This window comes from Psittacula echo, assembly GCF_963264785.1.
Source record: "Psittacula echo genome assembly, chromosome: 3".
In the NCBI taxonomy this organism is placed as follows: Eukaryota; Metazoa; Chordata; class Aves; order Psittaciformes; family Psittacidae; genus Psittacula; species Psittacula echo.
The window spans coordinates 102,542,341-102,554,934 of NC_137736.1; the positions used below are offsets into that span (position 1 = coordinate 102,542,341).

The 12,594-nt window shown below is 38.9% G+C and overlaps 1 protein-coding gene across 14 annotated transcripts in view; it reads left to right on the top strand.

Moving 5' to 3' along the window:
* The first annotated feature begins 1,899 nt into the window (after positions 1-1,899).
* SUPT20H (SPT20 homolog, SAGA complex component) overlaps positions 1,900-12,594 on the top strand; it is a 35,401-nt gene continuing 24,706 nt past the window's right edge. For 6 of the 14 annotated variants that reach the window (XM_080614393.1, XM_080614401.1, XM_080614404.1 and 3 more), the window contains exons 1-9: positions 1,900-1,954; positions 3,509-3,607; positions 4,815-4,850; positions 6,039-6,097; positions 6,214-6,280; positions 10,911-11,040; positions 11,514-11,617; positions 12,165-12,281; positions 12,412-12,465. In XM_080614393.1, coding sequence (XP_080470519.1) covers positions 3,605-3,607; positions 4,815-4,850; positions 6,039-6,097; positions 6,214-6,280; positions 10,911-11,040; positions 11,514-11,617; positions 12,165-12,281; positions 12,412-12,465 — 570 coding nt within the window. In that variant the 5' untranslated portion in view covers positions 1,900-1,954; positions 3,509-3,604. Of the gene's footprint in view, positions 1,955-2,716; positions 2,732-3,218; positions 3,608-4,814; positions 4,851-6,038; positions 6,098-6,213; positions 6,281-8,553; positions 8,654-10,910; positions 11,041-11,513; positions 11,618-12,164; positions 12,282-12,411; positions 12,466-12,594 lie in introns of those variants that run through there. The other 8 variants (XM_080614403.1, XM_080614397.1, XM_080614398.1 and 5 more) reach the window with 6 other exon arrangements.

A 12,594-nucleotide genomic window follows, 5' to 3' on the forward strand; every position in this document is an offset into this window, starting at 1 on the left:
CTATCCCAAAACCATCATCACAAATCTTACAATCTTTCCAGGAGGGTAAGAACATGGACAGAATCTCCCAAGTGTTTCTTGCTGCATATTTTAATAGAATTATGAAGAAATAAATAGGTTTTATTTATGTAGATGCTTTATAACTCCAGCTTTAATGATCTTAGATGTATTATTGTCATGTATGTGATTTTTAGCTAGTTAGCTCCAATGATAAACTATCTGCAGTGAAAAGACTGATTTTCAGTAAAATGCTTACAACTAATATATGCCAAGTGAAGCAGAAGGTAGAATGACCATAATAGACAACGGCAAGTGTTCAAAACACAGTAATTACAATACTCTTTATCACTCTTGTTAAATTTGGCCATATGTTCTCATTTATTCCATCTGCATACAATAAGGAATGCATATTGTTTCTGAGGGGAGAAAGAGGACATAAAGAGGAAGGATGTTCAGAGAATATGCAAAACCATCTGTGATTCTAGGACATCTAGTTCTGTCATGTTGCTGGGCAGAAAGTCATTGCCTGCCTATCTCAAGTTTTCGTGGGTTCAGCAGTAGCAGTCATTTTTCTCCTTAGTAGCTGATGCAGTGCTGTGGTTTTGACTTTAGCCTGAGAACAGTGCTGATAACATCTAATGCTTACCCTGATCAAGGATTTTTCAGTCTCTCATGCTCTGCCAGCGAGGAGGGCCATGAGAGCCAGGAGAAAGCAGAAACACCTGACGCAAACTAGCCAAGGGGTATTCCATACCACAGCACGTGATGCCCAGTATATAAACTGGTGGGAGTCATCCGGAAGGCCCAGATCACTGCTCGGGTGAGGCTGGGTATGGGTCAGCAGGTGGTGAGCAATTGTATTGCGCATCACTTGTGTTTATTCTTTCCCTTCTCCTTTTAGTTTTATGTTCTCTTATTATTATTACTTCCCTTATCATTATTACTATTGGTGGCAGCAGTAGTGGTTTGTGTTACACCTTAGTTACTGGACTGTTCTTATCTCAACCCATGGGAGTTACATTCTTTTGATTCTCCTCCCCATCCCTGGGGGGTGGAAGAAGGGAAGGAGTGAGCAAGCAGCTTTGTGGCTCTGAGTTATGGGCTGGGCTTAAACCACAAGACAAGTCAAATGTAACGGAGTTCAGAAACACAAGAACCTTCTGCAGATTTCCACTCTGGTGGTGAGCCAGTGCTCCACAACACTGCTCTAGGCATCAGATTAAGCTAAAATGAAATTATACTTAATTTATGCCTGTCTTTTGCCATGTTCACTTGTGACCAATCATATTAAAATACAGAAAGTTAAGCAGAATTAAAAACCACAACCAAACATCCTTTTAAAACACAGGCTAGCTAGCTAGTTCTTCAATTCACAGGAAAAAAAGTAACCAAAAATGGCTTTCATAATGACAATTACGTTCTGATTAACTTTCACAGTCAATCACAACAGATGGCATAGAGCACAGCAGTTGCAGAACTGCAGTACCATACATCTATCAGGTGCATGGATGCATCCAGGAAGAACTGGTACCTGCTCCTAGTCCAGGGTGGGGCCCTGTTCATCTGTGGCGCTCAGGAGCAAAGCGCGCTCCTAACAAACCATTGAAACAGCTTTTCGCATGCTGAAATTAAGTGTCCAGCTTGATCCATCAGAGGTTTTACTGTAGGTACAGAGAACCTCCAAGGATTCCCAGGCATCCCTCGACCCTCCTCAGCACCCAGCGGCTGCCCAAGCCGCCAGCGGCCCCCCCCAAGACCCACCTCTACAGCAATCCCGTGAGTCCCTTCCCGCCCTCAGCCTATAACACCTCACCGCCATGGCGGCTGTTCCCGCCCCTTCCGGGAGCGACTCGGAAGCGGCGGGGCGGGTGCGGCCTGGGGCGCCGCGGTGGGGTAGATGAGGGGGCGGCGGGGGCTGTGGTGCGGGACATAGGACTCCGTGGGAGACTGGCAGGTAACGGCGCTGGGCATCACGGGTCGGGGAGGGGCGGCCGGGTCGCGGTGGCTCCCTGGCGGGCTGGGCTGGGTTGGGCCGGGCCGCGCTGGGTTGGGCCGGGCCGCGCTGGGTTGGGCCGGGCCGGCCGCGGCAGCTGAGGGCTCGGTCTGTGCCCTCTGGACCAACTGCAGCGCGGCCTTGCGGCTTGACGCGGGCCGGCCCTTCCCGTCTGACAGCTGCGGTCCGTGGTTCCGCCCTGCTGCCCTCCGTGTAGTAGAGGCAGCGGAGGTGAGATTGGCTCGAATGTCGGCCTGGCGGTGCTCGGCGGGGTGGCCACAGCAGAGCCTGAACAGATCGGGCTGCCCGCCCCTCGCCCATGCACCTGCACCTGCATCTAGCCGTGCTACGGGCTCTCTGACTCCCGCTTTTAAGACTTGGCTTCAGCCTGGGCCGTGTGGGGAGCGGAGGGGCGGCTCGGGCAGCAGCTGGCCTGGGGGATGGTGGGATGGACGTCCCCCGAGCCATTGTGTGCAGGCTCTTTTCCCCCGCCACCTCGCTATCTGCTAGGAGCCAGCAGGTTTGAGCCTTGCGGGGAGCTGTGAGTCACTCCCTGTTGTGGTTTTTTCCTTTCCTTTCCTTTCCTTTTTTTTTTTTCCTACAGCTGTTGAAATTTGTTCCACGCTGAAACAGCTGAGTAAGGTTTAGGGATGTCTCAGGGTGCAGACATACGTCGTCTAAAATCTAGGAAGGTGTTTGCCAAAATCAAGGCTGATGTGGAATGTGGCTGCAACAAAAGTATTTCTACAAATTAATATTATGCATAGTGGGATTTCTTGAGTGAACAATTCCAAGTATAGTAGGGCAGTGAAATGTTCAAGTGTGAAAATAAAATTGATTTTTCACATCTCTTGATTGGAAATGATGTGAAGAACGGGATTTAAAGGTTGGGCTTTGAGCTATTTTTTCATCAGACAGCTATCTAACTGAACTTAAATATGAAATGGCATAGAGACTTAGTATCTGAGGGCAAGAATGTCTAAAGAAGGTGCTAGTGCTGTGCAAATTTTATTCAGCTCATTATTGACAGCCTACTGTGAGTTAGTATTAAACTAACATTTCAAAATAGTGCTAGAAGGCACTGCTAGTGTAGGTGGTGATGTCTATGGAATAATACCTCCATAAAAGCAAAGTAAGAAACCTAATAGAGTATGCTAAATGTTGTGGCTGCTTGTCATTAAATGTTCTATCATTATATGCATCTGGGGATGTGATTTTTGAGGTGTGTATGTTGACTGCTGCAAAAGGGAAGAATATTTGGCTATATTATTTCAGTTACATACTTATTTTACTGTTTAATATAACTAATGTAAAATGATTGTGCAGAGTAGTAGCAGTCGTTAGAGTAGAAGCCTCTGCACTGGATGGAACTTTTTATTTCTCCTTTTGGAGGAAAGGATATATGCAAGTGAGATTTAAGTACAATTAACCACTGCAAATTTTGCATTTAAATAAAATGCTGATTTAATTTCTTAGTGATTTATTATCTCCTTGTTTTTTACTTATTTTTTTCAGTACCCCAAGTGTGACCATAAGATATGATTCTTTGCCTGCTGTGCCGAACTTCTTAAGTACTTTTTTTTGCCATTTGATCACCTGGCTTCAACTACAATGGTAAGTTGTGATTCGGAAAATATATTTTCAGATCTAGTCTGCTAGCTGTCTGGCTGATGAGGAGAAAGCCGTAAATGTTCAGCATCTTCTAAAAAACAAAAAAAAAGTTTTTGCTTGTCACTTCTGAGTTAGTGGTATGTTTTCAGTTAGGACTGATGTTAGACAATTGAGTATGTATAAATCCTATCTCCACATAGTAATTATTCTATTAATGGGTTATAATATTATCATGCATATTCATCTAATGTCAAGCAGTCAGTGAATTGAATGTCTGAAATCGACTAGACTTATATAGAAAGCATGAATTTTTGACATTTTCCTATAAACAGCAAGACACTTCTAAGTTTAAATGTTCTGTAGTGGCAGGTTCTAACGAGCAATAGCATGTTGTTAAGTGCTTTAATTATTAATTTTTATTTTTTTTTTAAGAGCAGGTAAGAAATTTTGTATTAGAGACACTACAGGGGAATGGTAGAACGCCTGAGGTTTTTTGCTGTGTATTTCTTTGTTGTTACTGTAGTATTTTTCCTGTCCTGAATTTTGTTCTAATGTATGAAGTAACTGCTACTGCCATGTACTGGAGATGGCTCAAATGCCTTCTGTTCCTTGAGGTTCAAGTAAAGGTATCTGCTTTCATGAACAACTGATAGGGGTGAGTTAAACTGAGGAAACGCAAATATATATATGTGTGTGCAGAAGAAGTACCTATTAGAAATGTTTCTAAGCTTTACTGAAGAGTGGAGGATTTTCCAAAACACTTCTCTGTTTTTTTTAGTAGTGTAGCTTATTTAAAAGTTTCTGGCTGTGGGGTTTAATGTGTAAGTTTTTTTTCAGTAACAGGGTTTTTTACTCTTATTAGTGCTTGTCACAAACATGTTCTTAAGAACTTTATACACCTGCCACTGAAGTGAATGCATTGCTTCTCTTGACTTACTTGGAGTTTAATCAAGCCCTTTCATTGTTCTAAGACTTCACAATTTAGCCAAAAGCTTGCAAATGTAGACACTTGGTAGTTGGATTAACTACTGTTGATGCAGCTACACGAGGTTTCAGCTGCTAAGTTTAGTATATGCCAAAGAAAGATTAATCCCATCTTCTAACTATAAATCCGTATCAGTAGTAATAGAGGTTTTGTGGTGTTTTTTATGCATAAGGATGTTCAAACAGTTAATGCGATTTCTAAGAAACCCCTTTGTAATTATTGCAGCAACAAGCTTTAGAACTGGCATTGGATCGTGCAGAGGTAAGGAGTAGCTCAGTTATTTCTTTGCACATAATATATTAATCTCAGAGCTTAAAATAACTATTGTATTTTTATATTTCTTTTGAAAAACAGTGGAGGAGCATGTTAAGTAAATATATTGTGTATAAATAATCACTGATACATATAACACTGGTTTTGCAAAATTCTCACTAAAATTGCTGTGTCATTTATTTGTTTCTTACCTGCTATACAGAGAATGTTATCTGGTACAATGATGGTAGGCTACGCGGGACTTCAGTTTTATCCTTTTACACAAGCAAATCTGTGGTCTGTGAAATATGCAGAGCTGTGCAGACACAGCTGGCAGAAACATATAGCAAAATCCTGTTTGTGTTTTTAAGTGTAGCTTATTTAGAATAAAGAGGCAAGTGCCTTCACATTTGTGTTATTTCATGCTGACATCTGATATAATGTTTATCTTGAATCCTGTTGTGGGAAATACATGTTTCTGTGGGAGAACCTCTCTTCACTGAAATTCTGAACTATGCTGTTAGTCAAAATATTTCAGACAAACAATAGAGATTTGGAAAAACTTTGTCAGAATGTAATCTACGTTTAATGTAGGATATCTATCTTTTTTCGTTTGAATATTTAATGTACATGGGTTGTATTTATAATACATGACTATTAAAGGAATGTTTTTATATGTATTTTATATATATTAATATATATAAATATATATATTTTATATGTATTTATAATACATGACTATTGGAAACTAGCTTAAGTGCAAGAGAGAATGGGAAAATTAAACTTCTCAAAGTTGGTTTTGTTGAGGAGTACTTGATTAGTAAACGTTGTTGAGCTAGTACACATAAATTTGATTGTATCTTAGCATGTTACCTTCAGTATGCTACTTCGTTAACTACAGTAGTGTTGTTTACTACTGTAATTACAAACCATGAATGTAGAATGAAGACTTCTTGTGCAACTCATACTGTAGCCATGAACTGTTGTGTTTCACAGCTAAACTGAGCTGTGTCCTTTTTGATAACTGTAACATACATCAGATCATGTTTAGTACTCATTTGAAACAGTTGTGTACCATATCAGATAATTACCTTCTGCATACATAGAATGCTGTCTGATCTAAATTTGCATCGTACCTACTAATAATTTCTTTATAATACATGGTTTGGTTTTTTTATTTTTTATTTTTTCTTCTAGTATATCATTGAAAGTGCCCGTCAGAGACCTCCCAAAAGAAAATATTTATCTAGTGGAAGGTAGTAAGAGTTTCACGATTTTGTTTTTAAATAGCATTTCTTTGGCTTAATTTTGGTTACATTTTAAGGTTGTTTTTTATTTCAGAATTTATTTATTTACTATTTTTTTATTTCAGAAAATCTGTATTTCAAAAACTCTATGATTTATATATAGAAGAATGTGAAAAAGAGCCTGAGATAAAGGTAAGTGGAAATTGCTAAGCAGCTTTTCATTGCTGTCTAAACAGACAAGTTTAGAAAATACTTTATTTCCCTTAATCCCTTTGTTAAAGAAAGAATAAACTCTGGTTGCTGTAGTAGTTACCTAAAGCTAAGACTACAAGAGGAACAATTATTATGACTTTTGTGGACTAAACTGTGTAATTTAATATCATCTTTGTTAAGTTTTAAATGAAAGCAAGGTGGTGGATGGCTTGATGACTACCTGGTAACCCTAAATCTGCTTTTAAAGGTAATAAAGGTGAATGCTGGCGGAGGATTGTAGAAATTATGCTCTTGAAATGCTTATCTCTATATGAAAAGAGAGAATTTCAAAAGAATGGTCTAAAATGGAGGGAGATCCAATCCAAGATGGGTGATATAATATGAATAGTAAGGCCTGCACTGGCTTGAGTGACTTGTTTGTTCTGGTTTAATCCTGTGTCATTAAAGTCAGTTGCGGTCAAGTTCAGGGCCAGAGTCAATGCCTTGTGTGGTGTTGTCAGTATCAGTGTTTCATAGTCAATTGCTTAGCATGACTATTCTTAGTGTTCATAGGGCAAATCAGATTTTCCACAGTAACTCACAAAGTACTAATTAATTATTCATCATCTATTAGTCCAGTCTGCCCAGCTTCATTACTTCCCAAGTGTCTCTTCTGCTTGTGCACATGCACACTACAAGAGGGGGGCTGATTATCTTAGAGTAATTTGTTTTGTTTGGACTCTAGTTTGCAGCATTCCTGTACCTAAAAATTGAAAGAAATAAAAAACAAACCAGTGATTTTGAAAGCAGTGTTAAACATGAGTGTGGAAATAGAGTTGGTCTTTGGACTGGAAGTATATATGTCAGGAAGGTAAATCTGAAGAGCTCATCTACAGAAAAAAAAAAAAAAAAAAAAAGAACAAAAAAAGAAATCACTACTCAGTCACCTGTTCTCAGTTGAAATGCATACTGAGTTGAAAAACATCTGAGTAATGAAAGTTTCAGAATGCTGAGTTCCATGTTGGACTTGTGCAAAAATGAGGCATTTTTATAGCAAAGTAGCAGGTGAGGTACACAGGTAGCTGAGCCAGATAACACTGGGGGCTTTCTTGTTAGTTTTGGTAGTGTTTCTTTTTGTCCTTGATTAATCTATAATGGTGATGAATGATTCACAGAGTTGGATGTATTTGGGATATTGTATAAAGCATCATATTGCATGCACCTTTCTGTTCTTGAAGAAAATAGAGCAAATTTGCATGTGTAAGGTGAGGACACAATTGACTGTAAGAATGCACTGTAAAGCAAAGCTAACCTCATCAGGTTGAAACAAGTTGACTTTGTTCAGATCACGGTATTCCCAAAGCTTGATCCGCAAAAACTTCCCTTAGGTGTTACTTACGAAACCGAAAAGTGTTCTTGCCTCCACTACAGAGACTTTGTGGCCCCTGTCTTTGAGCTACAGTAATACTAGCCTCTATTGGCATGGCAGCCAGTAGCGTAGTATACTTAGTTATGAGTTTCAGTCCTCTCTCAGGGCCCAATTTTGGTCCAGCTGGGTCACAAACATCTTTAGACTTCATAGAATCATAGAATCATCGAATAGTTAGGGTTGGAAAGGACCTTGAGATCATCTAGTTCCAACCCCCCTGCCATGGGCAGGGACACCCCACACTAAACCATGTCACCAAAGGCCTCATCCAACCTGGCCTTGAACACCGCCAAGGATGGAGCATTCACAACATCCCTGAGCAACCCATTCCAGTGCCTCACCACCCTCTCAGTAAAGAATTTCTTCCTTATATCCAATCTAAACTTCTCCTGTTTAAGTTTGAACCCGTTACCCCTTGTCCTGTCACTACAGTCCCTGATGAAGAGTCCCTCCCCAGCATCCTTGTAGGCCCCCTTCAGATACTGGAAGGCTGCTATGAGGTCTCCACGCAGCCTTCTCTTCTCCAGGCTGAACAGCTCCAACTTTCTCAGCCTGTCTCCATACGGGAGGTGCTCCAGTCCCCTGATCATCCTCGTGGCCCTCCTCTGGATTTGTTCCAACAGTTCCATGTCCTTTTTGTGTTGAGGACACCAGAACTGCACACAATACTCCAAGTGAGGTCTCCCGAGAGCAGAGTAGAGGGGCAGGATCACCTCCTTCGACCTGCTGGTCACGCTGCTTTTGATGCAGCCCAGGATACGGTTGGCTTTCTGGGCTGCGAGCGCACACTGCCAGCTCATGTTCATTTTTTCATCGACCAACACCCCCAAGTCCTTCTCCGCAGGGCTGCTCTGAATCTCTTCTCTGCCCAACCTGTAGCTGTGCCTGGGATTGCTCCGACCCAGGTGTAGGACCTTGCACTTGTCATGGTTAAACTTCATCAGGTTGGTATAAACTTCAGTTTATTCCTTGAATTTTGTAACCAAAAAAATTATGTTTCGAGTTGGGTTTTATTTTTCAGTCAATATATGCAAAACTCTGCTTTGCTTTTTGTGCTTCCTGAAAGAACAGTGCTTTGTTCTTACAATGTTTGCATTGTTCATTAATTTAATTTTCAAATAGTTCTGTTGAAGTTGTGACAAAGTTGTACCTTCCAAGGTGCATCTTCTGTGCATTCATAAAATGGTGCTGGGGTTAATGAAAAGCACCCAAAGTCAAGGGAAGAACTCAGGGTACTTGTTTTAGATTTCTACTCCACAGAGACAAATAGCTACAAGAGATTTTTTTTTATTATTATTATTATTTTTTATGAAGGTGATCTCTTTATTTAAAGGTTTTTGACCAACTCTTCAGTCATAAAGTGAGAAAATCACTTGAAGGTGCTACAGTGAGGGACAACAAAAGCAGTCATGATAAAATCATAATTTTAACACCAGTGTACCATTGGAGGAGTAGGTAAAATTAGCATTTTGCTCGTAGCCAAGGATGGAGGAGTAACAAATAGCTTGCCTTTTTTATTTTTAAATCCAACTTTACTATAAATAATTAGTTCGTTCTTAACTTCTCCTGTGTAACCTGATGATCCTTTTTTAAATCAACTCTTCCAGAATTCTCATATTCTTTTCTTCCTAATGCTATTGTGGAACCAAATATGAAAGTATTAATCTGCCCAGCGTTGGGGAAAAAATGCAAAAATTTTTCCATCATTAAAAGATGACACTATCTAAATTATTAAGAGAAAAGATGTCAGAATAGTTGAGTATTGTCCTTGTTCTCAGATGGCTTTTACTGTATTTACTGTACAGGCTGCTTCATACTGTGTCTCAGTAAAAGCCAAATAGTTACATCACCTACTCAGCAATGTGTCTGAAAATTGAAGCAGGGCATGTGCAGTCTCCTGGTTTGGGGTAGATTGGGGTGTGGTTAATAGGAGTTTTAACTGAAGAAGGTTTTGCATAACAGGCTACATATGCAGAGTCCTATATGAAGAATTTGCTTTCCTGAGCAGTCTCAGTTGTTGCCATGATTTGTTTTCCCCCATCACTCTTCCTCCTCCAGTTCTTTCCCCATTAGTTCTCCAGGATTTATGTGCTACTTTGTCATTTTCTTTGTGTTAGTGTCTGTCACTTCTAAACTGTAAAAGCCAGTAAGATGTAGTTACTGTCATTTATGATGTATGGGAAAGAGTTAACTTCGGGCCGTGGTTCTAAAACTGCATAGCAGGAGATGGAAAAGATTTTTTTCCTTTTTTTCCTTTGCGTATCTGTTAAAATGATGTGTTGGATTATATTGGTGTGGGATTTGGGGTTTTGTTTTCAGTATGTTTTTCTTTGTTCCCTTATAAGTAATGATTCTGCTTACTATCTTCTCGGTATCTCTGGAAAGATAAATCTGATCACAAAGAAACAACCCAGTTCTACTTAGTTGTGTGTATGTGAAGTGAGTGGTTGGGCAGTCTTAGTAGCATGCTAGGGTTAACTTGCAGTGAATGGCTCCACCCAGACCTTGTATTCAGCTATGAAATCTAGCCTCCAACCAGAAAGGGTAAAACTCCAAGGTTTAGAATTCATTGGTTTAAATTGTAAATGTTTAAATTAGTAGGAGGTATATGGGGTCTTTGAAACATAATAATTAATTAAGAAAAACCTCTGTTTACCTGGAAAAGATGGTTTGTACAGTTAAACAGAGAAATAGTCTACAGCTGCTGGGTCAGATTTCAGCAAATATAGACAAGGCATGTCAATTAAGAAAGCTTCCAAATGCTGTAATTCAATATTTTAATGCTAGAAAGAAATATCTCCTTTTGTTAGGAGTATTTGAAAGTACTAAATATTTTTTGCTATTATAAAACAATGTGTAAATGTATAAATGATGCTCAGAGAAATGATAGAAATTATACTGCACTGTAGATTGACAACATTGTAACATAGGGTTACTTTTGTTAACTGCGTCTCTGGACTTACAATTCAAGGGGGAGGTAATTTAAATGAATAGGTTTTTTTAAAAAAAGTCTGTGTATAAGTATGTATGATAATACATAATGTATATACTCTGCTGAATACAGTCCAATTAAATTTACCTGGGGTTGTTTAGATATATACTTCATCATTAATCTAAATAGTACTCATGTTCTAGCAATTGTTTTTATTTCTACTGATTACTTGATAGTATTATGTTCATGAGCAATGTTTACTTCTAAAGCAGAAGCTGAGGCGAAATGTGAATTTACTTGAGAAGCTGGTTATGCAGGAGACGTTGTCATGCCTGGTAGTGAACCTCTATCCGGGAAATGAGGGTTATTCACTTATGCTCAGGGGAAAAAATGGCTCAGGTAATATTTTTGCTCTTCAGTTCTTAAAAATACTCAGTATGCTCTATAAATATTTAGAATGTGTTATTGCTTACATGTAACTGTTTTACGTGTAGTGTAATCCCCAAAACAACATGACCAAAAACCAGCAGTAGTTGAACTAAAAATTTAGATAAAGGTGTGAGGTGCTCAGAAACGGCCTCTAATGGTGCATGTAAATCAGTACATATAGGTCATTTTGGTAGCCTTCCATTCTCTTATTTCCTCTTAGCGTCCTGAGTTGCTTATCCAAGCTACTCTTGCTTCATATTCCTTCTGTCAAATTGTTTATTCCAGAAATAGACGTAAAAAGTTAATACTGAAAAAAAATTCCCTGTTTCAGTAGGCTTCCACTGGCCCTGCTTTTTCCTGTGGCAGGCTTGTTTTATATTTCACATTGTTGATGTCTGAACTTGAAAGGCAGAAGAAAAGCAGTATGTTTTGTTTCAATTCAGATTCTGAGACCATCCGGCTGCCTTATGAGGAAGGAGAGCTGCTTGAATATTTGGATGCAGAAGAACTACCACCTATTTTGGTTGATCTTTTAGAAAAATCTCAGGTTTGAAAGTTCTGCTTTCAAAAACAAGTTTATTTTTAGATAGACCTTGATTTTTTCTTCTTTTTTTTTTTTTTTTTGAATACTTCACATATGTGATTCCAACCACATGTAAACCAATTGTGCATTTGGAACGGTAATATTTAATGCCCAAATAAATATCTTATTGATATATATATAGCAAAAAAATAAAAAGATACTGGGGAAAAAGGGATATAAGAGAGATTGCTTTGATTAAGGCTGCCAAGCAACTTCAACTCTATGCCTCTATGCTCTAGCAAAAGTCTTTTATTCTTTGTCCTTATGATATATTTGGCATGGGGATTTCTTAAAACTACATTGCTGATGTATGAAAAAACTATATTTGACGTTTGTATTTTGGGTATGTCGAGGTATGTAAAGACCACTGGTCTGACAAGATTAGTCATTAGTTTTATTTGTAGTATTACTGAATTTTATACGATACAATCAAACTTCTTTTTTTGGAGGCAGGGGCTGAGGCAGATTGGTAAATATTTTTGTTTACAAGTTGTTTTTTTGTTTCAACTAGGTTAATATTTTTCACTGTGGGTGTGTCATAGCAGAAATACGTGACTATAGGCAGTCTGGTAACATGAAATCTCCAATATACCAAAGCAAGCACATTCTTTTGCGTCCTACAATGCAGGTAAGAAACGTTTTAAGTTGTTCTTCAGTCTTACAGTAGTTCCTAGTCTAGGTATGAACTGCTATTGAACATATGTTAGGAAATTTATTATTTAGTTGAAAGCTAATCACCATTATGTCTTCTTCCTCAGACTTTAATTTGTGATGTGCATTCTATAACAAGTGACAACCACAAATGGACACAGGTGGGTTAGCAGTTATTGCAAAACTGGTTATATATATTTTTTTAATTATAGAATCATAGAATAGTTAGGGTTGGAAAGGACCTTAAGATCATCTAGTTCCAACCCCCCTGCCATGGGCAGGGACACCTC